At 40.2% G+C, this 26,019-nt stretch overlaps 1 protein-coding gene across 6 annotated transcripts in view; it reads right to left on the reverse strand.

The window, feature by feature from the left end:
* Positions 1-26,019, reverse strand: part of OCIAD1 (OCIA domain containing 1) — a 41,394-nt gene that overhangs the window by 11,562 nt on the left and 3,813 nt on the right. For 5 of the 6 annotated variants that reach the window (XM_050948009.1, XM_050948005.1, XM_050948008.1 and 2 more), the window contains 5 exons: positions 24,070-24,123; positions 20,192-20,239; positions 10,421-10,550; positions 6,125-6,330; positions 1,664-1,816 (listed from right to left, as the gene is read on the reverse strand). In XM_050948009.1, the coding sequence (XP_050803966.1) occupies positions 1,664-1,816; positions 6,125-6,330; positions 10,421-10,550; positions 20,192-20,239; positions 24,070-24,123 (591 nt within the window). Of the gene's footprint in view, positions 1-1,663; positions 1,817-6,124; positions 6,331-10,420; positions 10,551-20,191; positions 20,240-24,069; positions 24,124-25,910; positions 25,995-26,019 lie in introns of all 6 variants that reach the window. The other variant, XM_050948006.1, reaches the window with a different exon arrangement.

A 26,019-nucleotide genomic window follows, 5' to 3' on the forward strand; every position in this document is an offset into this window, starting at 1 on the left:
CTTATTCCTACTGGTCTTCTTTCCCAAACCTCATACATCTCGTAGGGAGCAGCAGTTACATTCGCTCGACATCCGTAGGGCGCTCGCCTTCTATATTGACCGTACGAGGCCCTTCCGCAAAACGCCCCAACTCTTTGTTGCAGTGGCGGACCGGATGAAAGGTCAGCCCGTCTCTGCTCAGAGGATTTTGTCCTGTGCAACTACATGCATTCGCACTTGCTACGAGCTAGCTCATACCTCTCCGGGTCATATTACTGCACATTCCACCAGGGCCCAGGCCTCGTCGGCCACCTTCTTAGCTCAAGTACCTATTCAGGAGATATGTCGAGCAGCTACGTGGTCTTCAGTACACACCTTTACTTCCCATTATGCCCTGGTGCAACAGTCCAGAGACGATGCAGCCTTCGGCTTAGCAGTTTTGCAGTCTGCAGTTTCTCACTCTGACCCCACCGCCTAGGTAAGGCTTGGGATTCACCTACTTGGAATGGATATGAGCAAGCACTCGAAGAAGAAAAAGACGCACCTTTGTAACTGTTGTTCTTCGAGATGTGCTGCTCATATCCATTCCAAAACCTGCCCTCCTTCCCCACTGTCGGAGTAGCCGGCAAGAAGGAACTGAGGAGCGGACGGGTCAGCAGGGGTATATATTCGGTGCCATAGCAGTGCCACGCCAAGGGGCGCCCAGCCGACCCACCGGGTGTTGCTAGGGTAGAAAATCTTCCGACGAACGTGCACGCAGCGCGCACACACCTACTTACTTGGAATGGATATGAGCAACACATCTCGAAGAACAATAGTTACAAAGGTGAGTAACCGTCTTTTCCTTCCTTTAAATGTTATCATAGAATGGTAAACATCTTCAAACATGACATGTCCTTCAAAATTCTACACTACAGAAATCCCCAAATTCATAAAATACGTTTTAAAAACAGGTATGTGGTCTGTTTTGAGAGAATGATAACTTAGCATACACCCTTTCAAAAGCTAAAAAACTCAATCAGAAACCGTAGTTCTAGAACCTTTGCTATAGAGCTGTGATGCAGTAAGTGCTTTCTTTGGATATGTCTATACAACTAGGCACCCATGCCTGGCCAGTGCTAGCTGACTCAGGCTCATGGAGTTCAGACTGCAGGGCTGTTTCATTGCTATGTAGACTGCCAGACTCAGGGACCCTCCTACCTCTCAGGATCCTAGAGCCCAGGCCCCAAAGTCTTCACAGCAGTGAAACAGTCCCACAGCCCAAGCCCTGTGAACCTAATTTGGCTGGCACACGCCAGCTGCAGGTTTTTCTTTGTTGCATAGCCACACGCCTAAAGGCCTATGCAGTCAAGCACTAATCAAGCTTTTCACAATTTGTTTCTAAATGGATAACATGATTGTTCTAGTACAGTCATTATAATCTGTTCCCAAAACGTCATGTTTTTTTCCAAACACAAGAAGTAATTTGAAATATGAAACTATATGATGTACATAAGCCATACACAGAAAGGAAATCAGTTCAAATGTGAGCTAAGTCAGAAACACAATTCTGTCATTTCCCCCTCAAGACACTGTTTAAGAAATCCCTAAAGGATAAACAAAGTTAAGCATAAGACTAACTCTTTTCAACACTACTTTGGCATCCATGTTCACCACGTACTGCAGCAATTCAGCATCAAATTACCTTCTTTTTTAAATGGTCTCTCCTGTGAAGACTTGACTGGAGTTTCTGCCTTTTGCGTTAATGCTACTTCATATGTCTCTCTGTTTCTATTCCTTAACTCCTCATAGGAGACATTTTTTCTTTTAGGACTTTCTTCTAGTAATGGAACAGGTTCTTTAAAAAACAAAACCAAAAAAACCCAGTGAGAATTAGCAACATCCAACTACACTTGATTACAGCTGCAATTAATCAAACATTTTTTTAGCATGCTGATCAATTGTAGCTCAATTTAGATTGAAATGGGACACATTACAGTCACAATCCTAAATTGCAATTCAGTTTTTTTTAAAGTATTGTAAAAGCACTCTATACATTCAGAAGGATCCCTCCTGAAAACTTTCATTTTATTCTCAGATGCCACCCATGTTATGAAGTAGTTGTGTGCTGCAAAAACTGAGTAATGACACACAAATAAGAGCATAAAGCAGAATTTTTATGCATAGCACTACCACAAACAGCTTTTCAAGCAGACAGCAGTTCACCCAGATCATGACTGACAGCAAAGACATGTTTTGCTCTGTTGCGAGTACATCAGTATGGTACAGCAGTCTAGTCTGAGCAGATAGTGCAACCCAAAGCAAGAGTTTTCCATATTTTCAGCTCTAGAGAAGAGAATTCTGTGCATTCCAAGCATAGCCAAACTTTTTAAAAATGAAGACTTTGGAGAAGGGGAAATCAAACTGGTCCAAAGAGAAAAGGATGTTATGGATCAGCCACCTACGTATTTATAAAATGCCCAAACTCTGTGGCATCTAAGCACTATTAGGCTTGTGGGTTTGCTTTCATTCATCCCCCGCATTGTAAATCTGTCAAAAATGTATTGCTCTTAGGATGGAGAAAGGCTTTTTCTTGGATAAAATAAGAAAAAAAAACCTAACCATCCCAATAATATTAAAAATGTCATATCTTTGAGGGATCCTGAGTAAAAGTAAGAATGTCTAGTTCAGTAATGTTTAGGAAATAAGAACATATTCATCTATTTAAGCATCATGATTTGGTGCTACTACTACTGACGAGCATTTCAAATAACATATAGTTGTGATTAATAAAGGAAACCTTTGGTGAACGGAAAATCAGATGCATCACTTTTTTTTTTGGAAGAACCACAGATTTGAGGTTTTTTTACATCTTGAGTTGTTCTACAACTATTAGAGTCACTTTGCTAGGTTGGCTCGTGAAGAACTTCAGTTTGTTTATTATGGAGATTATCAAACAAATTAAAGAAATGATAAATAAGTTGAACTCTGTGAAATAAGACTCAAATTTCATATGAGTTGATGCAAATGCTTGGGCTCACTTATTCCTTGGGTCAAATTGTGGTTCCACTGACGTCAGTGGCACACTCCTATTGACTTCAATAGGGCCAGGATTTCAACTCACGACCTCAGAGGAGGAGGAAGATGTCTAGACAAAGTGACAAACTGTTGATCTTGGTTTATAAACCATTAATGATACAATCTGCAAGATTTCTCCCATCCAAGAAACTGAGCAGTAAACACTATCATGAGTGGTTGCAACTATGTGAATGATCATATCTGGGACTGAGTTACAATTAATAAGGCAAAGGGGATAACGCTATTTCAGGGTGTGATGGTTCTTCTAGGGCCTGATTACATTTTCTTTTTGTTCAAGTTTTTTTGGCTAAACTATTATTAATTTTGAATGACACATGGTCAGCTTTGTAAATCCCAAGAAAGTAGCTAAATTTATAAATCACATCACAATCAGAAATGGAGACAAACAAGGGTTTTACTTTTTTTTAAGATCAAGATTGATTTTTTGGTTCATTGATTTTTTCTTATTTATGCTTGAGGTAGACAAACTGTCAGTCTCTGTCCACACGTGAGAACTGTAAGACACTAACTAATTTATGTTTTCTGATTCTGATATTGCTAAATTACCAGAAAGAGATTTAAGCTGTTTAACATTTGGTGGATGACAAAGTTTTGGTCACTTGACAAAAGCATAACAAGACAAATTTATTCCAAAATGATTTAAAGTTTATAAATTACTTTTCAGAAATCCAGCTAAGTTTATGATTTGCATACAGGCTTGCTGTCCTTCCAGAAACAGCAAAACCATGTACAGCAGGTCCTCCAACAGAGCAAGACATCAGTCTATCCGTATATTAAAGGCAATCGTTTCTGGAGAAACCCTCAGTCTATAGTGACTAGATGTCCTGATTTTATAGGGAAAGTCCCGATTTTTGAGTCTTTTTCTTATATAGGATCCTATTACCCCCGCCTCCCCTAACCCCTGTCCCGATTTTTCACACTTGCTGTCTGGTCACTCTACCTCAGTCTGCATTAAATGGTAAAGGTTATCAGGATTTGTGATAGAATGTGATGTTTTATACATTAAAATGCTGCTGTTATCAATAGGTGAGTTATTGCTTAAGACTTATTGGGATAACTGGATTTGGAAAAGCTCCACATTGGATTAATTACATATTTATTTTATTATTCTTTCATGCTATTCTTTACTGTCCAGTTTTATAAACTCAGTTAATTAAAAACAGTTAAAAATCAAAATCAACCTACGTATGAGGTTAATGTGTGTAAATTGCCAGCTCCAATTTCACTTTTGCAAGCACTCATTTATGCATTTCTGCACACATTTCCTCCTCTGAAAATCACTTCTATACTTTATTTGGGGATTTTTTTCCCCTTCACATATTATCAAATATTGTATAAATTCAGAACACCTGGAGAGAGCAACTCCTGGATTCTGTTACAACTGCAGTTTTCAAGTGCTTCAGTGTAAGGAGCCATAAAGATTATGAATGTGTCTAAAATGTCAGCCCCTAAATCTGTTAGCAAAAATTAGTTTTGTGAAGGAGCTGTTAGAATCAAATTAATGAAAAGATTGTTAAAAAAATTAAATTAAAAAATCTAATATATATAGATATATGGAAAAATCTTTTTTTTTTTTTAAGGTATCATCCAAGACCTGAGTTCATGATCTTGTGTTTCCCCTGCAACAGTCCAGGACATCATTAACACCTAAAGCAGCATGAAGGCTACAGGCAATTTTAGGCTCAGTGATGTCCTCAGTTGTTGCAGGAGAAAACAGAACCCTATATTCAGATTTAGAAAAGTTAAAAACACAAACCTATCACATTTTTAAAAGCCCTATTCCATTGGCATGGGATTAAGGCATTATACAGTTAAGAGGATATAACTAACAGCAAGGCAATAAGCCAGAAAGGCTAGTAGGAAACAAAAGAAGCTACAGTTTAGTCAAGATTTTAGATGGATTTAAATGGCTGAATCATTCCTCTCAAATTTCAAACAACATTTTTTTCCCCCAACAAAAATTAGTAATGTAGAACCTGAACCCTCCCTGCAGACCACTGATGTTGGACATTTCAGCAGTTCTTTCATTAGCACCTTTGTTTGATTTCTGAGACCTTAACTTCAATTTATTTTCCTAGCAATGACAGATTTAGATGTCACCCTCTTTCCCTCCTCCCCAGATGCTCAAGGCTCAAAATAAATGTATGTACCAAACATGGGTGACAATTTTAATTATACTTTACAAGCAAAAGTAGTCCTGTAGGTCTGCAATGGGAAATACCTGTGAGAATACTTCCTTACAAAATTTGAATGGTTAATCTGTAATCCTGAAACAAAGAAGTGAAAACTTTCACTGATTCCCATTACAGATGGTAGTAATATGTCAACTTAAAAAGCTTCATTTTATATATAAGTTTCAAATGTAAATGACTAATAAATATGCAGTGATTAAATCCATGACGGTTAAATGATTAGAGAAATGGAAGGGGATGATTATCCTTCCACCACACAGAAGTGTTAAAATTTAAACAAAAGCTGACTAGAGCTAAATCAGAGAGAGCTGCATATATAAATAAAATAATACATTTTTTGCTATATATAAAAAGGAAAAACTCCCCCACCCATGTTCCTGTTGCCCCTGGCCATTCTGTTCAATTGCAAAGATTAAAAGAAAATCTGTAGGGACCAAACTTCATGTGGGAGATATATGTATGTTTGTTTAATTTTCCAAACAGAGTGGCCTTTGTAATTTTTACTTGCAATTATCTTTTTAAAAAAATATAGAAGTTAAATTGGTTTTAAAGAGAAATGTTAAAGCAGAAACATACTGTGGATAGATGTGCTTTGTGTCAACATACTTTTCTTTTTGGAACTTTGATACATTCCTGTATCAAAAACCACTGCAATCTACAAAATACTGTATATTTGGACAGGTGCTGAAATAAGGCAATTTGAATATACAGAATATATACATCCAAACAAATTAAGGGGATATACCGTATTTATCATCATGACAAAAGCAGCTTTACTTTCACATTCTTCCCACCTCTGAAGACAAAAGTCATCCAGGACAGAGACAAGAATTAATGTACTATGAAGTTATAAACTTTATTAAGACAAGCCATACCTGGGGCATTATGTTCAGTAATTCCAGTAGGACAGGATTCATTCAGAGAAGAACTGAATGGAATTGGTGCATAATTAGAGACAGACTGATCTGCTGAACCATATTCATCTGAATAGCTGGAAGAAAGTGAGGCTTCAGCTGTTGGAGAAGATCCAAAAGGAGACTGAGAAGGCAAATTTGCAAACTCTGATTTTTGAGCAGCATATCTGGAAAAATAACACAATTGGATATTAAGATTGGAAATAATTAATTAAAGCACATGACACACAAAGGGTTGAGGAATAAAATTTCCTTGATTAAAGGTTTGAATACAATAATTTTTTGAAACTTTAAGTATTAACGGATTTTAAAAGAAAAAGGTAATCGATTCTGCTTACAGTCCAAAAAGATCTATATGTCCCTCTCCCTAACACATACACACTTTAAAAAAGGAGCATACATGAGAAACTTGAGTCATATCTGAAAAAAAAAATACAGAATATAGACAGAGTACCAGCCATGGGCTTGGAACTTTACAAGATAAATACTGTAAGATACAATCCCTGCCCCCAAAGACAATTCAGACACAAATAGAACAGGGTGTGTCTGCACGAGCTAGTGGTGGCATAAGAATCTAGCATTAGCTACTATTTTTGAACCTTTTGGGGGAAGAACTGTGGTTTGAGAAGCCAAGATGCAACTTAAAACCCTTCATTAGAAGCTGCTACGACTGATCAATACCAAAAAAAGTCACAGTAGCTATCCTGGGGGCAAAAGAATTATCTTGAGGAAACAGAAGTCTGATGTTCCTCCTCCTTATACGGAATTGCTGAATTAGTTTTCCGGCACAAAATTAACGGGGAATGATGTTTAAAAACAATTTTTTTAAAAGAAGATATCAATTGGTTACATGCAAAAAAATTTGTGTACTATAGTAATTTAGGCCTGATTCAGCACAGCACTTAAGCACATGCTTTAATTTTAAGTATATGCTTATATGCTTCGCTGAATAGCGAAGGATTTAAGCCCATACTTCTAATGGCTCTGTACACTACTGAATTATTTACTCAGCTGCCCATCTCTTACTTTTTTGGGGGAGAAGGGAAAGAAGGAGACTTTATTTATTCATATTTTGGATCATTTACAATACAGTAAAACATTACAGTTACATTGTCTTTACACATGTAGGTACATATATCTTATTACAGAATTTACAATATAAAGCAACATCTTTTATATTGACCATATATTGTTATTTTAAACTTTCCCTTTTCCCCCATTTTTTAAATACTGCCTTAACATGGTGTGTATATATGCATTTGAGCATTCATATTCACATTTTTTGGGGGGGAGGCAGAAGGGAAGCTGAACGTTTTATGAGGGGGCATGGAAGAGTCTCAGGAGAAGAGAAAAAAGAAAACAAAAGATGGCAGGGATGTAATTCAGTTATCTTGTGTATACATTCTTCTTGACTCTCGTATAGGTATAAGATTACGATGTCTATGGGTAAATCTACACTTCAAGCTGGGAGTGGTATTCCCAGTTTGAGGAGACACACTTGAGTTACCACACTAATAGAATGTAGGTGTGGCAGTGTAAGCAACAGAAGGGGCTAGTGCCGAGTGTATGCCCATCAGATGCTAGGAACTTACTGGAGGCAGCCAGCCCACCCGTCTCCCTCCCACCCCGCCCCCCTTGTGCTGCCCTGGCTATGATCTATTTTTAGTGCACTAGAGCTTGATGAGAGCCAGCATGAGTGTCTCCTCACACTGGGAATTACTCCTCCAGCTTGATGCATAGACACACCCTATATCAAAGCATCTCAATGATTTCAGTGTTTCTACTGTATTGTTTTCCTGTGCAAGGTATATTATTACTTCAATCCATTTTTGTGAATTTGGCTGGCACTGTCTCACAAATTTTGAGAAGTCTTCCATTGTAAGAGATTATATTATTAACTTTTTTCAGTGATCTACAATAGGAAGTGTTGCCTGAAACAACAAATTTAAGATTGCTTTTCTTTTCTTTTTTACTCTAAACAGCTAAAACAGGAGTAGCTTTGTTATTCCCAAACTGAATCTTTACAAACAGCCCAACTCCCAAAGTCCAAGTCCTGTTCAAGTTCTCTCTCTAGTTATTATTTCCTTCAGGACAGTTTTCCAAAGGGTTGGGGGGGTTGTGTGTGTTTTGTTTTTTGGGGTTTTTTTTGGGGGGGGGGAGCAGGGGGGTGTACCATCCAGCAGTCACATTTTATGTGCATGGAAGAGGGCCTGGCTATTTGAATTTCATACAGCTATCTAGGGCAATATTATGTATTTTATTATACAGAAATGGAGAAACATACATTCTGTAAACTAAATAATATTAAACTTGCACTATTTTGTTAGTGTTAGGGCCAACAGTTATCTGTATTATCTCATCCCATTCTTTTCCTGTTATTTCAAATTTACAGTCTGCACTTAACAGCTTTATGCTGTTTGTCGTTTAAAAACAGTCAGGATTCTAAAGAATCTTGACTGCTGAAACCAACCACGCCCTTGTGTAAAATTTTCAAATACAGGTAGCTTTGTTGGTTCCTGTCTTCTCTGAAAGTGATTTTTAATAAAGTAAGCCACCTGTATAAACTCATATTATATTAAAAAAAGAAGAATCCATATCAGCTATATCTGCTTGTTTTGCCCATCTCTTAAACAGATTAATCAATGCTGTGCATTTGTTCTCTCTGGGTTCTGATGGTTCTTTATGTAATTTTTACTTGACATAATTTCTCATCAGTTCTATCCTGTTCAAATCCACGTTGGCAATATCTTGATTTATCTTGTTATTTCTCCCTTTACAATGCATTCTATGCCCAGAGGTGGTTGCACTTGTCTTGCCTCATCTATGAGTGTACAGTGGCATATAAAGGACAATTTTAAAGAAATAAAAATCCTTTATTTGCCTAGGACTTGCTAATTGCAAACCAAAATGTTTTTAAAGCCATTTGTTTTGTATGAATTTAGTTAGCATGAAAGTGAAATGATTGAGATCACTGGCTTCAAAGCAGGGCAGTATATGTGGACAATATTGCAGTTTAGAAGTAATTTGTCCAATTACTGTCTACCAGACAGAGCCACAACATTCTCATTCATAACCTAAAATAATTTAAACTCATCTTATGGAAGCAAAAAGGATGAGTTATTAACCTACTACATCATCAAGACACCTACTCTTTTGTCCATTTAAACAAGTTTTTACAGTTTCAATTCTTCACCAACTCTTGACAAAGATATGAGCCACTATAATTTCTTACTTGTAAAAGATTTAGTTTTGAATGATCACCTCCAAAACAACTGAGATTAGAACATGGAGTTTAAAGGGAACTAAGTATTTAGGGTGATGTTATCCAATACAATCAAATTTAGTGCAGTAAGTTCACTTCTTTCAGTATAAAAACATGTTCAGCACCAAAGCTTTCAAAAATCCCAGTTTGGAAAGCAGTTAAGGGTTTAATCAAGTCCTTGTTAAAAGGTTTTTAAAAATATGTCTGTCTGTGTAACAGTAACCATTACATAAACTGGACTACTGCTCACTGCTATCCAAATAACATTTTCTGAGCAGTGAATTATATAAACTAATATAAAGATGTATATAGGTCAGAGATTACAAAACTAATGTTATTAAAAACCATACCAAGTGGAAAAACATTTCTGAAACAAAACAGGAAATATTTTAAAGAACTTGATGAGTTTTTCATAAATACAGCATAATGGTGTCATGCTTCTCCGCTATTATAGATTTTAAAGTTGTGAACAAAGGAAAGTAATAAGTTTGTCCACCATGCTTCTTCCTCAGCTAATATTGTTTACTGATCTCTTACCTTTTACTTTTTTTTTCTGCCCCCTTTCTACTTCATCATCAGTCAAACTAAACTACTGGAAAACTTCCAACAAGTGAAGCTATTTTATTTTAGTTGTCTTCTAAACTATCAAGGGAAAACTTGTGTAACATTATTGAGAGAAATTCCACAGGAAAGCAAAGCCTTAGTGTACACTCTAGTACATTTTTGTTTACAAAAACATGCTTTGCTTGACTCCACAAAATACTCAGTTGTACAAAACAGAGCTCAAACTATAATTTTTAGCTGATGCCACTGCTTTGTGAATTCACAAAGAATGAGTTTCCTAGAGGTAACAAGTTGCTGGAAGGGAAGGAAAAATTCAGCTCTCAGGATCACCGCAAGTTGCAAATACAGCCCTGATCTTTCTATGAACTTCTTACAAGAAAAAAAAAGTTTTAAGAATTTAAAAAAAGAAAGTGAAAGAATTGAAGTCTTACTCATGTGGAAGAGGTCTGCGCCCTTGTCGTATACTTTCTCCTATTGGGGAATTCTCCAGTCTCTTAAATTTCTCCTGGCAGGCCGACAGGTAAGAAATCTTTCCAGCAATATATCCACATATACCGGCAACTTACATGTAAAGAAAAGAGCAACTCTGACATACTCTGCACCATAACATCAATATACTTTACAATAAAAGTAGTCATTAAAAAATGTAGTACGTGATGCCATAGTATCAAATGAAAATAAGTTAGTCTTCAGTTTTGATTTAAAGAACAAAAAAGGCAGCATCTTTAATATTTCTTTGGTACGCCTATCCAGAGAAGGTACTAAAAGACGTAAGTGACAGCTGAACAAAGTCATAATGAAGTGTCTGAGACAAGCAGGCAACCATGAGATGAGGCAGCTGAGAGGAGAGAAGGATGACAATCATAAAGATCTCTGGACCAAGTTTCCAAAGGGTCTCAAACTAGGGCTCTCAACACTTTGGGTTCCCTGTTGCACAACAGTAAACCTGGCAATCCTGGAAACTTTGACTAGAGCTAGGCTTTAAGGTTTCCAGCTGAGTAGCTCAGAAAGCCTGATCAATTTCATTCAGAATATGTAGAAACAGACTTTATTTTTTAAAACAAAAATTTAGACTCTCCATAGGAAATTTGGAAATTGTAGAAAATTCCAAAATTAAAAAATAATAATAAAATTGTTCCACACATTGGAACAAAAACTCAAAGAAAGTAATTTCAAGTTGGGAACAGCCCTACTTCACGGTTAAGAATATCACTTTGAATTTAATAAAAGAATCTGACTTGCAATAAGTCATTAAGGCAGAGAAGGTGTCTGTCTATTCACTTCATTTAATGCTTTTTTTTTTTTTTTTTTAAAGGGACAGGCTATAGTTTATTAAAGGGAAACCTCAATGACCTGGAACTTGCCTAGTCAATCACTATTTCTGAAGGAACTGTTCTTCAAGCACTTCACATATAGTCAAGAATATGCATTTATATTTCTTTCTCCATAGCTCCTTTTAAAAGAATACTAGGTAAATCAGAACATATACAAAGTTTTAACATTTAACACTCAAATCCATAAATAAAAACCTAAAGTTCTTTTATCCCCTGCCTACTTTTCAAATGTGTTGCATATCAGTTTTAAGTGTACACAATACAATCTATGTGAAACATGGATGAGTTGGTTAACATCGGAGCCTTTATTTATTTTTCATTATTTTTCATTACCTGACTTGAGTTTTAAGAACAGTAACAAAATAAGACACATTTTTGTATTTCAATATATATTACAAGTGACCCTCCAAAACAGCCCTCAATATATTAAAGGGACACAACTTACATTATTTTTAAACAGACTTAAAAAAAATCAGTTGTCCATAGAGCATCCTTTAAATAATATGCCCTGTATTGATTAAAAATTCTTTTCAAATAATTACAGATTTTTTCACTTCTCTATTGATGTTCAGAACGCTCTTTTGCACATGCCCAAGACAACCACCAAACATACTCAAGACACCCCTCATTCCAGGAGTGAGCAAACTTTTTGGACCAAGGGCCATATCTGGGAATAGAAATTGTATGGCAGGCCATGAATGCTCACAACATTGGGGCTGGGTTGCGGGAGGGGTGGAGAGCTCTGGTTGGGGGTGCAGGCTCCGGGGTGGGGCCAGAAATGAAGAGTTCAGGGTACGGAAGGGGGCTCTGGGCTGGGTGCAGGGGGGGAGATGAAGGCTCCAGCCAGGGGTGCAGGCTCTAGGGTGGGGCTGGGGATGAGGGGCTTGGGGTATAGCAGGGTGCTCTGGGCTGGGACCGAGGAGTTCAGAGGGTGGGAAGGGGATCAGGGCTTAGACAGGGTGTTGGGGTACAGGAGGGGGTGCAGGCTCTGGCTGCGGGTGCAGGCTCTGGGATGGGGCTGGAGATGAGGGGTTTGGTGTGCAGGAGGGTGCTCCGGGCTGGGATCAAGGGGTTTGGAAGGCAGAAGGGGTATCTGGGCTGGGGCAGAGGTGCGGGGGGAGGCTCAGGGGTGCAGGATCCGGGCATCACTTACCTCAAGTGGCTCCCAGAAGCAGTGGCATGTCCTTTCACCGGCTCCTATGCGAGGCATGACCAGGCGACTCTGGACGCTGCCACATCTGCAGGCACCACCCCTGCAGCTCCCACTGGCGGCGGTTCCTGGCCAATGGGAGCTGTGGGGGTGGTGCTTGGGGCAGGGACAGCATGCAGGGCGGCGCACCCTGGCTGCCCCTATGTGTAGGAGCCAGAGCGGGGCCATGCCGCTGCTTCTGGGAGCCGGGTGGAGCAGCCTCTGACCCCGCTCCCTGGTTGGAGCACCAGAGCAGGGCAAGCCCCAGATCCCACTCTTCAGTGGGAGCTCGAGAGCTGCATTAAAATGGCTGGCAGGCTGGATCTAGAGAGATCACTTTTAATGAATTTTGGAATACTAGGGAAATTCCAGAAGACTGGAAGAGTTAACATTGGCACATTAACAAAGTGGGTAAGCAGGGTGATCTTACTGACCAATAGGTCAGTAAGACTGATATCAATTCTGGGCAAAACAACAGAAAAAGGTGATATGGGATTCAATCAATCAATAATTAAAGGTTAGTAATAAAATGAATGCCAATCAACACTGTTTTATGGATGACTGATTTTATCAAACAAATCTGATATTTTTTTTAATGAGATTACAAGTTTGATTGATAAAGATAAATGCTTAGATGGAATATACTTGTACTTGACTAAAATTTTTGCTTTACTACCACGCAATATCCAAAGCTCTATATAGCATCAATAAAGAACACATTACATCAGTTAAGAACTGGCTAACTGATAGATCTCAAAAAATAGTTGTCAATGGGGAATCATCATAGAATGGGATATTTCTAGCGGTGTTCCTCAGAACAGAACTTAGAGCCAGCTTTATTCAAAATATTCGTCAATGATCTGGAAGTAAATATAAAATCACTGCTGATAAAATTTGCAGATGACACGAAGATTGGAGGAATGGTAAATAAGGAGGAATACAGGGCAGTCATACAGAGTGAGCTGGATAGTTTGGTTACATGGGGCCATTCAAAACATGGTTTAGTACAGCCAAATGCAAAGTTATTCATTTAGAAGCAAGGGATGCAGAACTAGGAACTACACATTGGGGGAATGTATCTGAAAAGGATTTAGGGTCACAGTAGACAAGTAACTGAACATAAGCTCCCAGTGGAATGCTCTGTTAAGAAGGGCTAACGTGTTCCTTCGATGTTTAAACAGCGGAGTAGCAAGTAGCAACCCCCCCCCCCTTCCAGTTCTGGTTCCCACATTTTTAAAGGATGTTGAAAAATTGTAGAGGGTGAAGAAAAGACACACATATTATTGAAGGATTAGAAAAAATACCTTACAGTAAGGGATTAAGAGTTCAATCTGTTTAGTTTATCAAGAAGAAGACTGAGTGTGGACTGAATTCCAATGTATAAGTACTTTCATAGGGAGAGACTAACAGGTATCAAAGGACGCTTTAATCTAAGAGAAAATCATAGCAAAAGCCAATGGCTAGAAGTTGAAACTCAACAAATTCACATTAGAAATTAGACACAAAATTTTAACAGTTAGAGTGATTAATCACTGAAACAAGATAGCAAAAGAAGTGATGGATTTTCTGTCTCTTGAGATCTTCAGTCAAGACTGGATGCCTTTCTAGAAGATATGCTTTGATGATCTGGGGAATCAATGTACAACTTAGAAATTCCAGTTTGATTTATGAACTGTGTGTATCCTTATGTCTTACAGCTGCCTTTTACTGTGCTATGGGGCAGGACGCTGGCACTGGGACATTTGCCTAGGAATAGGTTGGTTGTTAAAAACCATCAATACCTGAAAATATCTTGCCTGGGCAGAAAAAAGGAGTGTCATAAACAGATAGTTAAGGGTTAATGTCTCTTCTACCTGTAAAGGGTTAAGAAGCTTAGTGAACCTGGCTGACACCTGACTAGGGGACCAATAAGGGGACAAGATACTTTCAAATCTTCGTGGAGGGAAGTCTTTGTTTGTGCTGTTTGTTTTGTTGGTTGTTCGCTCTCGGGACTGAGAGGAATGGGACATCATTCCAGGTTCCCCAATCTTTCTGAATCAGTCTTTCATGTTTCCAAATAGTAAGTAATAGCAGGCAAGGCAGATTAGTCTTATGTTTGTTTTCTCAACCGATAAATGTGTCTTTTCGCTGGAAGGATTTTTACCTGTTTGCTGTAACATTGAATCTCAGGCTGGGGGAAGAGAGGGGGGAGTCCCTCTAGTCTATATGAATCTGAGTACCCTGTAAAGCATTTTTCATCTTGATTTTACAGAGATAATTTTTACCTTTTCTTTCTTTAATTAAAAGCTTTCTTTTTAAGAAGCTGATTGATTTTTCCTTGTTTTAGAAACCAAGGGACTGAGTCTAAACTCACCAAGGATTGGTGGGGGGAAAAGGACGGGGATGGTTAAATTCTCCTTGTTTTAAGACCCAAGGGGTTTGGGTCTTGGGTTCCCCAGGGAAGGTTTTGGGGGAACAGAAGTGTGCCAGACACAGGCTTCTGGCTGGTGGCAGCGTACCAAATTTAAGCTAGTAATTAAGCTTAAAAGTGATCATGCAGGTCCCCACTTCTTGAACCCTAAAGTTCAAAATGGGGAAAAAACCTTGACAAGGAGTAACTGCATCCCACAGAAAAGCAGTTTTCTTCAACTTCCCTTCCAAGGGCTAGGGTTTGAAGGAATGGAATTTCCCCAGGAGAGGGGACAAAGAAGGTGTTGGTACAGCCCTTTAAAAACAAAGATAGAGTCAAAGAAAGGAACAAAAGGGACTGATACCTGTTGACTGCAGGACTAGTCCAAGTTGAAGAAAACTGACTCAGAGGTGAGAGACTTCAGGATTTGGAGAAGAAAGCATAAACTGGAGAAGTGAGGCCCAACAAAGGGGACCCGGAACACTGAAAGGACACTGACCAGAATGCTTGAGTAATGGCGAAACCAAGGCAGGGGTTTACCTGCAAGTGTTTCTTTTGCCTAGTTCTATAGACTTTACAGACCATAAGAGATAAAGGAAAATAGTTTTTAGAAACTGCTTTTACAAAATAGTGCCTGCATCTTACCTTTCTTTGGAGAGAGAATTAGAGGAAGAGACATGTCAGACTGGCCTCCTACAGTTGCTTGACTATTAAAAAGTTACAGGAGGTCCCTGCCAATATGGAAAAATTATCCATGGATTAACTGGGGACAACAGAAAGGAATCTACATAACACACCATCAAGCAGGTCACCAAGGAAAAAAATTAGTGACACCTGAAGAAGAGAATGTGAACTCACCAGAATCCAAAATGCCATTATCTAGGGAGCCAATACAGTGAGCCTCCTATCCTCTCCCAAACAGTACCAGGAGAGAGCGATAGAAAGACCCAGAATCAAGGTTCTGGAACAGAAGATTCAGTTACATCCTCTGGATTTAAGAGAGGACTCCACCAGATCTCTGCAACGAAGAATGTGCACTGTGCAGAACACAGAAGTGTGCTGAAACCAAGGGACCTGCACCATCTCCAAAGGAAAAAGTCAACGTCCAAGAGATCAGTGATACTGGAAGACCAAGAATTGCCTTAAAAGTCAGATCTCTACTATGCGCTCATGCTTCGTGTGACAGCACTGAGCTCTTTATCATGGAAGCGCTCACTGAGCTGTGCCTCACATTATCTCTTTGCTTCAGGGCAAAGGAAAACAGAACAGATGCTTCCATAATTGTTGAGCCCAACAAACCCTAGATCTGAGGGGAGCTTGCCCCAGCAGAAGCTTAGCCTGAGGCTTCCCTTGTATTGAGACTGTCTTCAGCACTGAGGGAACTGTGCTGGTCAAACCAGCTGGCTCATCTACCACCCCATACTAGAATCCATACAGGATATCATCAAACAATTACAACCCATACTTGACGGGGACCCCATCCTGAAATAAATCTTTCCTGAACCCCCACTTCTAGCCTTCAAACCACGCCCCCAACGTCTCCAAGCTCATCAGAAGCAGTCTCCTCACAGACCAGCACACACGAACTCAAGGGAGCACCAGACCCTTCCAGACAAACAGATACAAGACCTGCAGACTATCCCCACTGCTACAATGATCAACACTCCCCACAACACATCTTTCACAATTCACGGATCCTATACACACAAGGTGTTATACCTAATCCAGTGCACTAAATGCCCCAATAACAACTATGTGGGTGAAACCAGACGGTCACTACACTCTCAAATGAACTCACACAGGAAAATGATAAAAGAAAGAATACCTTATCACCTGTGAGTGAATACTTTTCACAAAGCAATTGCTTTATATCTGACATCTCAGTCTTCATCCTCAAAGGAAACCTGTACAACACTTTCAAAAGATGAGCCTGGGAGCTTAAATTCATTACTCTGCTAGACATTTAAAAATCACAGCGTAAAAAGACACTGGATTTATGGCTTATTACAACAATCTGTAGCTCACTAACCCCATCTTTTTGTCCTATGACTGCAGAGGTGTTAATGGGCCACTCTACCTTGAATCATCCCCTATAATATGTGCTCACTACTTATGCTCAACAATCTGTTCCACTTTGCATTTTGCTGTGATGTTGGAAGTTTCCTCCCCAGACCTGAGGAAGATCTCTGGGTTTGTCTTGGCATACAGTGCTGCACTGGTGCAACTGTGCTGGTGTAGTGCTTTAGTGAAGACACTCCTATGTCGACAGGAGAGCTCCTCCGAACAGCGTGGTTATTCCACCTCCCCAAGCTATGTCAACAAACAAAGCTCTCCCACTGACCCAACACTGTCTACATGGGGGTTAAGTGGCTATTATGACATACACTTCGAATGACATAGTTGTACCAATATAGATCTGTAGTGTAGACCTGGCCTCTGTGGCTTGAAAACATGTCTCTTTCATCAACAGAAGTTGCTCCAATAAAAGATATTATTACCTCACCCACCATGTCTCTGTAATGTCCTGGGACATACATGGCATAGTTGTATTGACTTAACCCGCAGTATAGATGAAACTAGGTCAATGCAAGAATTCTTCCCTCGACATAACTACCACCTCTCAGAAGGTGGACTAACTGCAGCAAGAGAAAAGCCTGCTGTATTGCTGTAGAAAATGTCTACAGCCACAGCTCTGTCGCTGTAGCATAGACAAGCCCAGTGTAAGCCTTTTGGCACTGAAACAGCCACAAGACCAGATATACAATATTTTGCCAATCTGAAGCAGGATCAAGATGCAAAGCCTAGGACCAAAGGCTTCCATTTGAAAACTTTACAGGGAACTTCAAGTCAATAATTTCCCTCTCTGTGACCAGAGTATGGTTCATTGGGCTTCTGTCAAGAGGAAGGCATAGAGCAGAGTGTATCTGTTCTTTTAGAACTAACACATAAAAGGCCGGCAAGCTACACTATGATCCAGGTTAGCAAAGCAAATCAGGCAGCAAGTCTGTGCATTTAACCTGCAAGGGGGACATTAAATACACCACTTAACTCAGGTCTTTTTGGCTCTGACCTTGACATGATGTCCCAGAACCAAGCCAGAGCCAGTCACTTTGCAGAAACTACATGAAATTACCAATCCAAAAAACAACCAAAACTACAACCAAATATTCTTGGTGGAAAGTTTTCTCAGTACAAAGTGAAAGTCTGTATACCCACAACCAGCCATAGAAAGCAACAAATGAGGTAGTTGGGAACTTCACTGTTCATAACCTTGATTTCTAGAATTCTGTGCTCTAATATGATGCTTGTGCAGTCCCAATTAGCCCTATTTTTCTTGAAGATTCCCAAAGCTCAATCGCACAAGCTCAGGAAGGACACATCTCAGAACTAGAAATATGTAGAGGTCCCTTCAAAGTAGCAATTATTACTTATTAGAAGAATGTGTGTAGTAGTATTGTTCAAGTCACAAAAAATAAAATAGAACTTGCCTTAAACACCTGATAGTTTTGTCTAATTCATTTATGTGTTTGAAGCAGCACTTCCTTTATCACAAATTGTAGGTCTGATCCTGTTCCTATTGCTGTTAAAGTCAATGTGAGTAGGATCTGAATCTATGTGAGCAAAGCAGCGCGATGACAACTTCCAGTTTTACTGCCATTTATTCATTTTTATTTTACTAACTTTTTAAAAATAGTGATGTATATTTCTGATTACACCAATTTCAAAATCCTTCACATAAAATTGCAGGTTTCCTTTAATTGTGCATACACAGAGATCAGGAAAAAAGATATTAAGATAGCATGAAAGGGACAAATGAGACACATGAATTATGACCTTCAAATCAGGAAGCGTGGGGTGGGTATGCTTTGGCAAAGTTCTTAAGGCAGATTTCACTGCAACAGGAATATGTTGTTAAAATGATACATTAGACAGTTGGACCTGTAAACTTTTCAATAATGCTGAAAAGTTACATAAGCCAAAGAGTCATCAGAAATTTAAATGGACACTATCAGCTGGAAATATAGTCATTGCCAAAAGAGAGAAGTAATTTCAGGTACAAACCTGACCAAGTCTCCTGCAAATGTTTGTGGTTTAAAAAAGAAAATAAAGGAAATGTGATTATAAATGTTTCTTTCTTCCCTGTTGCAGCGTGAAAGACCCCCGCACAACAGGAAAAGCTGACTATATACAAACTGTTGTCAACTGAAGAAGGTAAACTGAAAATATAGAAAATGTGTATTTCTTTAATCTTTCAGAGGGGCAGCCGTGTTAGTCTAGATCTGTAAAAAGCGACAAAGAGTCCTGTGGCACCTTACAGACTAACATACGTATTGGAGCATAAGCTTTCTTGGGTGAATACCCACTTTGTGGGTGAATTCTCCATGCATCCGACCAAGTCGGTATTGACCCATGAAAGCTTATGCTCCAGTACGTCTGTTAGTTTGTAAGGTGCCACAAGACTCTTTGTCGCTTTTTAATCTTTCAGTTACAGTACTCAAGTATTACTTTTAATAAGTTTAAGTAAAAAAAATCATACTGTAGTGTGATTTTAAACTGATAGTGTCCTTTTACGATGACTTTCAAAACAAAAAAATAATTACTGCTGGCAGACCATTACTGCAAGTTAAAACCAATTTAAGCTAGTCTCCTATCATTTCTTAAAGGTTCTGACTGTTTTACCATCTTGGACTACTTGAGTCTCACAGGATAATTATCAAGAACTTCTGCAGTCTTGCAGGGTTCTACATGAATGCTACATACAGAAACTTTGCAGAGTCTGTTATGCGAATTCAGAGTGCGGAGGACTGACAGTTTTCACCTGATAACAGTCTACACAATTTGTGGGTGAAAGGATATGGTAGATTAAACAATCCTATTTCTCAGAATAGCCACTTTATTTAAATTGGAGATAACTTCACCACTCAGCCTGAATAAGTTTCAATATTTTTTCAATCAGAAATAATTAAAAGAGATGTTTAGTAGGTATCTATTATAGTTCTACCTGTGCTGTTGGGAAGTAAAAATGAAAGAAAGTTACTGACTAAAAATGAATTTGAAAGTCTTACTATTTATGCTAGAGAAATAATTAATTTGTGAATATTAGATTGCCATATACGGACATCTTCTGATCTCAAATTACACCAATATAAATCCAGAGAAAGTTCACTGACATAAATCTGGAATGACTCAGCTGGCTTCAGCGGAGTTGCTTTGGATTTTTGCTAGGGTAACTGATGCACTTCATGAACTAGATTCTGGTAAGTTGAACTAATACGTTGTTTATACTTACATGCAACTTTGGGAAGAGAGCCAAACCTTGAATGAGTGGTGAGAATTCCTGAAAATAAGCAAAGTAATTACTTACTACATGAAAAATAATTATTTTAGTAAGATGACAAAGGTGAATTTAAATAACCAGATTCATATTTCATTTTTCGTGTGGCCATGCCATAGTAGTTAATCCTCTGCACTACATGAGTTGTTTTAACTTTTTAAGAAGAAAAATCTCAACAACATTTCTGACTTATAACCACAAAACTAGAAAATTCAAGAGTTAAAATTCCAGCTTTATCCCACCTAGTGCAACTAGGTATTGCAGTACATATGGGATGTATAATCGCTCTTTGGAGAACGCAATACTCCAACATAAGGTGAATGAGACAATTTCAGTCAATTTCAAGTTCCCCTCTTTCCACAGTTTCAAGTTCTGCTGCAGCTCTGTGACTAGGAATTTGAATTGTCTTGATCATTTTGTTAGTCTTCTCTAAACTCCTTCCATTTTGTTACACCTTTCTGGAATTGGGTTACTCAGTACAGAATGTACTATTTCCAGTTTGGTGTTACAAGCTCCCACAGAGACAGACTCTCATAGGAACAGAAGAATCACCATACTGGATCAGATCTTGGTCCACCTAGTCCAGTTCCTGTCTCCTACTGAAGTTAGCACATGCCTCAGGGAAGGTGCAAGAAACCCCACATAGATGCAAGGTAATCTACCTTCCCAGGGAAGTCACCTTCTAACCTCTAACAGTTAGAGAATGGTTAAACCAGTGGTCTCCAACCTTTTTATGCCCAAGATCACTTTTTGAATTTAAGGGCAACTCAGGATTTACCCCACCCCTTCCCCGAGGCCCCACCCCACTCACTCCATTCCCCCCGGCCCCCATCACTCGCTCTCCTCCATCCTCACTTACTTTCACTGGGCTGGGGTAAGTGGTTGGGGTGTAGGAGGGGATGCATGCTCTGGGCTGGGGCCAAGGGGGTCAGAGAGTGGAAGGGGGCTCTGGGCTGAGCCTGGGACAGGGGTTGGGATGCAGGATGGCTTGAGGGTGCAAGCTCTGGGAAGAAGTTTGGGTGCAGGAAGGGGCTCCAGGTTGGGGCAGGGTGTTGGGGTGCAGGAGGGAGTGCAGGTGGTGGGTTCTGAGAAAGAGTTTGAGTGCAGGAGGGGGTACAGGGTGCTGACTCTGGGAGGGGAGTCAGGGGTTTGGTGTGCAGGAGGGGGTGGGGTACTGGCTCTGGGAGGGGGGCTGGGGCTTGGTGTGCAGGAGGGAGTTCGAGGTGCTGGCTCCAGAAGGGGGCTCAGGGCTGGGGGTTGGGATGCGGCCTCCTGCTGGGCAAAACTTACCTCTGGTGGCTCCCGGTTGGTGGCGCAGCGAGGCTCAGGCAGGCTCCCTGCCTACCCCAGCCTCACGCTGTTCCCGGAAGGGGCCAACGCACCCCTGTGGCCCCTGGGAAGGGGGTGGGTGGCACATGGCTCCACACGCTGTCCCTCTCTACAAACATCGCCCCCGCAGCTCCCACTGGCCGCAGCTCCCCGTTCCTGGCCAACGGGAGCTGTGGGGCAGTGCTTGCAGGCAAAAGCAGCATGCGGAGGGAGAACCCTGCGCCCCCCCGCACCCGCGATCAACTGGTTGGTGACCACTGGTTTAAAGCCTGATGCATAAGGTTTTATAGCCCTTCCCATTTTTTTGAAGTACAGTAACACCTCGCTTAATGTTGTAGTTATGTACCTGAAAAATGCAATTTTAAGTGAAACTATGTTAAGCGAATCCAATTTCCTCGTAAGAATTAATATAAATGGGGGGGGGTGAGATTCCAGGGAAATTTTTTTCACCAGGCAAAAAACTACACACACACACACACACACAGTATAAGTTTTAAACAAATAATTTAATACTGTACACAGCAATGATGATTGTGAAGCTTGGTTGAGGTGTGAAGTTAGAGGGTGGGATATTGCCCAGGGAATGCCTTACTGCTAAATGAAGAACTAGCAATCTTATTGTTGTTAATGTAGCCTCACACTCTACAAATCAGCATGAATGGAGGGAGAGGAGACAGCATGGCAGACATCCTGTGTGTAGGGGAGAGAGAGAGACGCGCATTGCCCCTTTAAGTATGCTGACACCACACTCTAAGTACATTGCCTTTCAAAAGATCAGGAAGCAGCTGCAGTCAGCTCTCTCCATCCTGAGCCCTGTTGTGTCTCCCTCTGCTCTATATGGAGAAGAGATAAGCAGGGGGTCAGAAATAGGGGGACACCCTGACATTAGCCCCGTCTTCCCCCATCCCCTGCACAGCAAGCAGAAGGCTCCCAGGAGCAGCTCCAAGGCAGAGGGCAGGAACAGCACATGGTAGTGGGGGGAGGGACAGCTGAACTGCGGCAACTGGTAGCCTGCTGGGCAGCTGCTGCACAGGGAACTTAGGGGAGCGGGGAGCTGATAGGGGAGCTGCCAGTCCACCCTGGTTCCAAGCCCCCACCAGCTAGCTGCAACAGGCTGCTCTTCCTGCAAGCAGGGGGCTGCCAAAAAACGTTATAAGGGAGCATTGCACAACTTTAAACGAGCATGTTCCCTAATCGATCAGCAACCTAACAACGAAACAACATTAACTGGGACGATTTTAAGTGAGGAGTTACTGTACTTAATGTTTTACGTCTAAATATTCTTGAAATCCACAAAAATGTTAAATATCTTTTGGATCTTGCTAAGGTCTTGGTCTCAGCAACATCCTATGGCATCCAGTTTAATTACACATTGCATGAATATGTGTTTCTGAGTTTGGAATGTGGCACCATTTCATTGATGGTTCCCTTGTTTTTGTACTGAGACACGGAGAAAAGACATTCCCACTCTACTTCATTTATAACATTAATTAATTTTGTAGACTTATGTCCCTTCTTATTTGCTTCTTCTCTGAGATAAACAATCCCAGTCTTTTCAGTTTCCATAAGCAAGTTTCTTCTATGCTTTTTTGCATTCTCATAGCCCATATCTGAATCTCTTCTAGTTACACAATATCCCTTTTTGATGCGGCATGACTAGAGCTCCATATCTGTCAAAAGGTTGCAGAAGTCATGGTTTCCATGACTTTCCACAATCTCCGGGACTTCTGCAGGGGCCAGTGTGGCTGACCCCAAGGCCAGCTGCTCAGGTGGCTCCTGGGACAGCCACACTAGCCACCACCAGAGCGGCTCTGGGGACAGCCACACCAGCCGCTGCTCCGACAGCCCCCAGCAGCGGTTCTGGGACAGCTGGAGCAGCCGCAGTCCATGGCCCCAGGCAGCAGTTCCCAGCTGGCCGGAGCAGCCACAGTCTATGGCCCCAGGCGGCGGTTCCCGGCTGGCCAGAGCAACCACAGTCTCCGGTGCCCCACACAGTAGTGGCCCCCACAATGTCTCCCCCCAGTGCCTCATTTTTACTAAAAGTCATGGACTGTGAATTTTTGTTTATTGCCCATGATCTGTCCATGACTTTTAGTAAAAATATCTGACTAAATCCTAGCCTTCAGCATGACCACAAATGAATACACTGTTCTAGATGAGGGGAAACCCTCATTTATATGATGACATTTTAATATTAAAGTATTTTCCATTCCAATCCAATTCCAAAATCTACAATCATCCCTAGATTTCATTCAGAGTTACTGCTCTGGAGGGTTCTCCCTACCACTGAATATTTCTTTTTCTGAATATTTTTTCTTTCCCACATGTACAAAAGCTTACATTTTTCCACTCATCGAGTTTTCGCAATATTTCCTACACATATTTCTAATCTACTTACATATTGTGATTTAAAATCAAATTTATGCATGGCAACCTTGTTGAGAGTACAAGTAAAACTTATCTGAGCAACATAAAGTTAAACCAAAAGATGTTTTAAAGTTTACCTTTCTTAATTAAGCCCTGAGTGACAGTCATGCTTATTGCAGAAATAGGCACAGCTGTGGGAGGAAAAAGTAGCTGATTAACATGGAGAAAAAAAGAATTATAATTTGCAGTCTTTTCAAAGTGGCAGATTCTCTCTCTCCTGATGTCTTCAAATCAAGACACATTCCTTTCTGGAAGATGTGTTAGCTAAACACAATCATAAGTTATTGGCTCAATAATGGGTACTGGCTGAAGTTTAATAGCCTGTAATATAAAAGCGGTCAGATCAGATGATCTAATGGTCCCTTCTGGACTTAAACTCTATGAATACGGTAACACTACACATATACTTGAAAAACCTGGTAGAAGGTATCCTCCTAAAATTGAGTAACTGAGTGGAAGTATTGTAGAAAATAATTTAGAGTTTCAACAATTTCACTTTTTTCAATGTATACATAAAAATAAGATAGTAACTATTCCACTGCTCTTTTTAAAACTCCAACCATCACTCCAATCAGCAGCAATGTCCCAGTTTTTAAAAAATAAAAAGGTCAGATGATGGTCCCATCACTTACAACCCTCATCATTACCTCCCCTTCCCAAAAGCTAGGGACCAAAGAGGGTTCTTGCTGCATGACTGGAAATTCAAGATTCCAGATATTTCAAAATATGCTGGGAGATAGTCCCAAAATTGAGGGGGAAAGAGGTTTTTCAGAGAGATAGGAATCTACCGCAAAACAGACAGACAGTTCAAATCACAGGTCCCAGTGCACTGTGTTCACATAAAAATATACTGTTCAACAAACAGATTGCTAAATTCTACATAGCTTCAGTTTCCACAAAGAATTAAGATGCAGCCTCATAAAAACCATACTGCAGCAATCTACTCTCTAGATGACAAAGGCACAGAAGACTCGTATCCAAAAAGATAATTTCATAATCTCCAGGCCATAAGTAAATGAAGAAGCGGTGCTGGCCTTTTGGATGGGGGAAGGGAAATGTAAAGTAATAATACAATCCATTTTGGTCAAGAATTCTTCAGCATTTTGTAAAAAAAAAAGTTTTGATAATTGAAACAAATCACATTGTATATTGGGCAAGCAGCATTCTGTTAAGACAATGCATGATCACAGGCCCTGTGTACTCTATGATTTGCAGAATTCAGTTTGCTGCAGTCATGCTCCAGAGTCTTAGCCTTCATTAAATAAAATATTTCTAGTGCTCATGGCTGCACAGATTTCCTCTGATGGTATGTCCACATAGTAACTAGATATCCATGACTGGCCCATGACTCAGGTTGGTGGGGCTCAGGGTGCAGGGAGAACCTTGGCTCTAGGACACTGTGGGGTGGGACGGTCCCAGAGTCTGGGCTCCATCCCAAGCTCGGAAGTCTACACCGCAATGCAACAGCCCCATAAGTCGGAGCTGGCTGGCAGGGTCCAGTCTGGTACGTGTCTAGTTGCTGCGTAGGCATACCCTGAGAGGCAAACTGAGTGTAAACTGATATTTATTGATGTTTGTTCTCTTATTGAAGTTGCAGAGAGATTGAAAACAATGGTTCTAAGAAGTGTGAACTGTCCCATTTACCTTAATGACCTATGAAAGATAATCAGCACAACTCAGAGCTCAAAATATGAGGAGAGTGTAAAATAAACTGAATTGAATATCAAAATATATAACAGGTGCTGTACTGAATTTTTCATTTTCATATTCAATTCAATAAAAACCTCAATTAAAAAAATTGCATGAAGCTGCTGCAGAAGTTCCAAAATGTAGAACTGTCTTATCTCAGTCTTTTGCATGTTTCACTAGCATTTCCATGGTTTAAAAAGCCATCCAAATCCTACAAACCCTTACTCACATGAATAGTCAGACAAATTTTGAGGGTCAACTTGTATAATGGTTTGCAGGATAAGGCTGTGACCCAGGGACCTCTTGATGTGAACTGAAAAAGGGCAAGGGGGGGCATA

This window comes from Gopherus flavomarginatus, chromosome 3 (genome assembly GCF_025201925.1).
Source record: "Gopherus flavomarginatus isolate rGopFla2 chromosome 3, rGopFla2.mat.asm, whole genome shotgun sequence".
Classification (NCBI taxonomy): domain Eukaryota; kingdom Metazoa; phylum Chordata; order Testudines; family Testudinidae; genus Gopherus; species Gopherus flavomarginatus.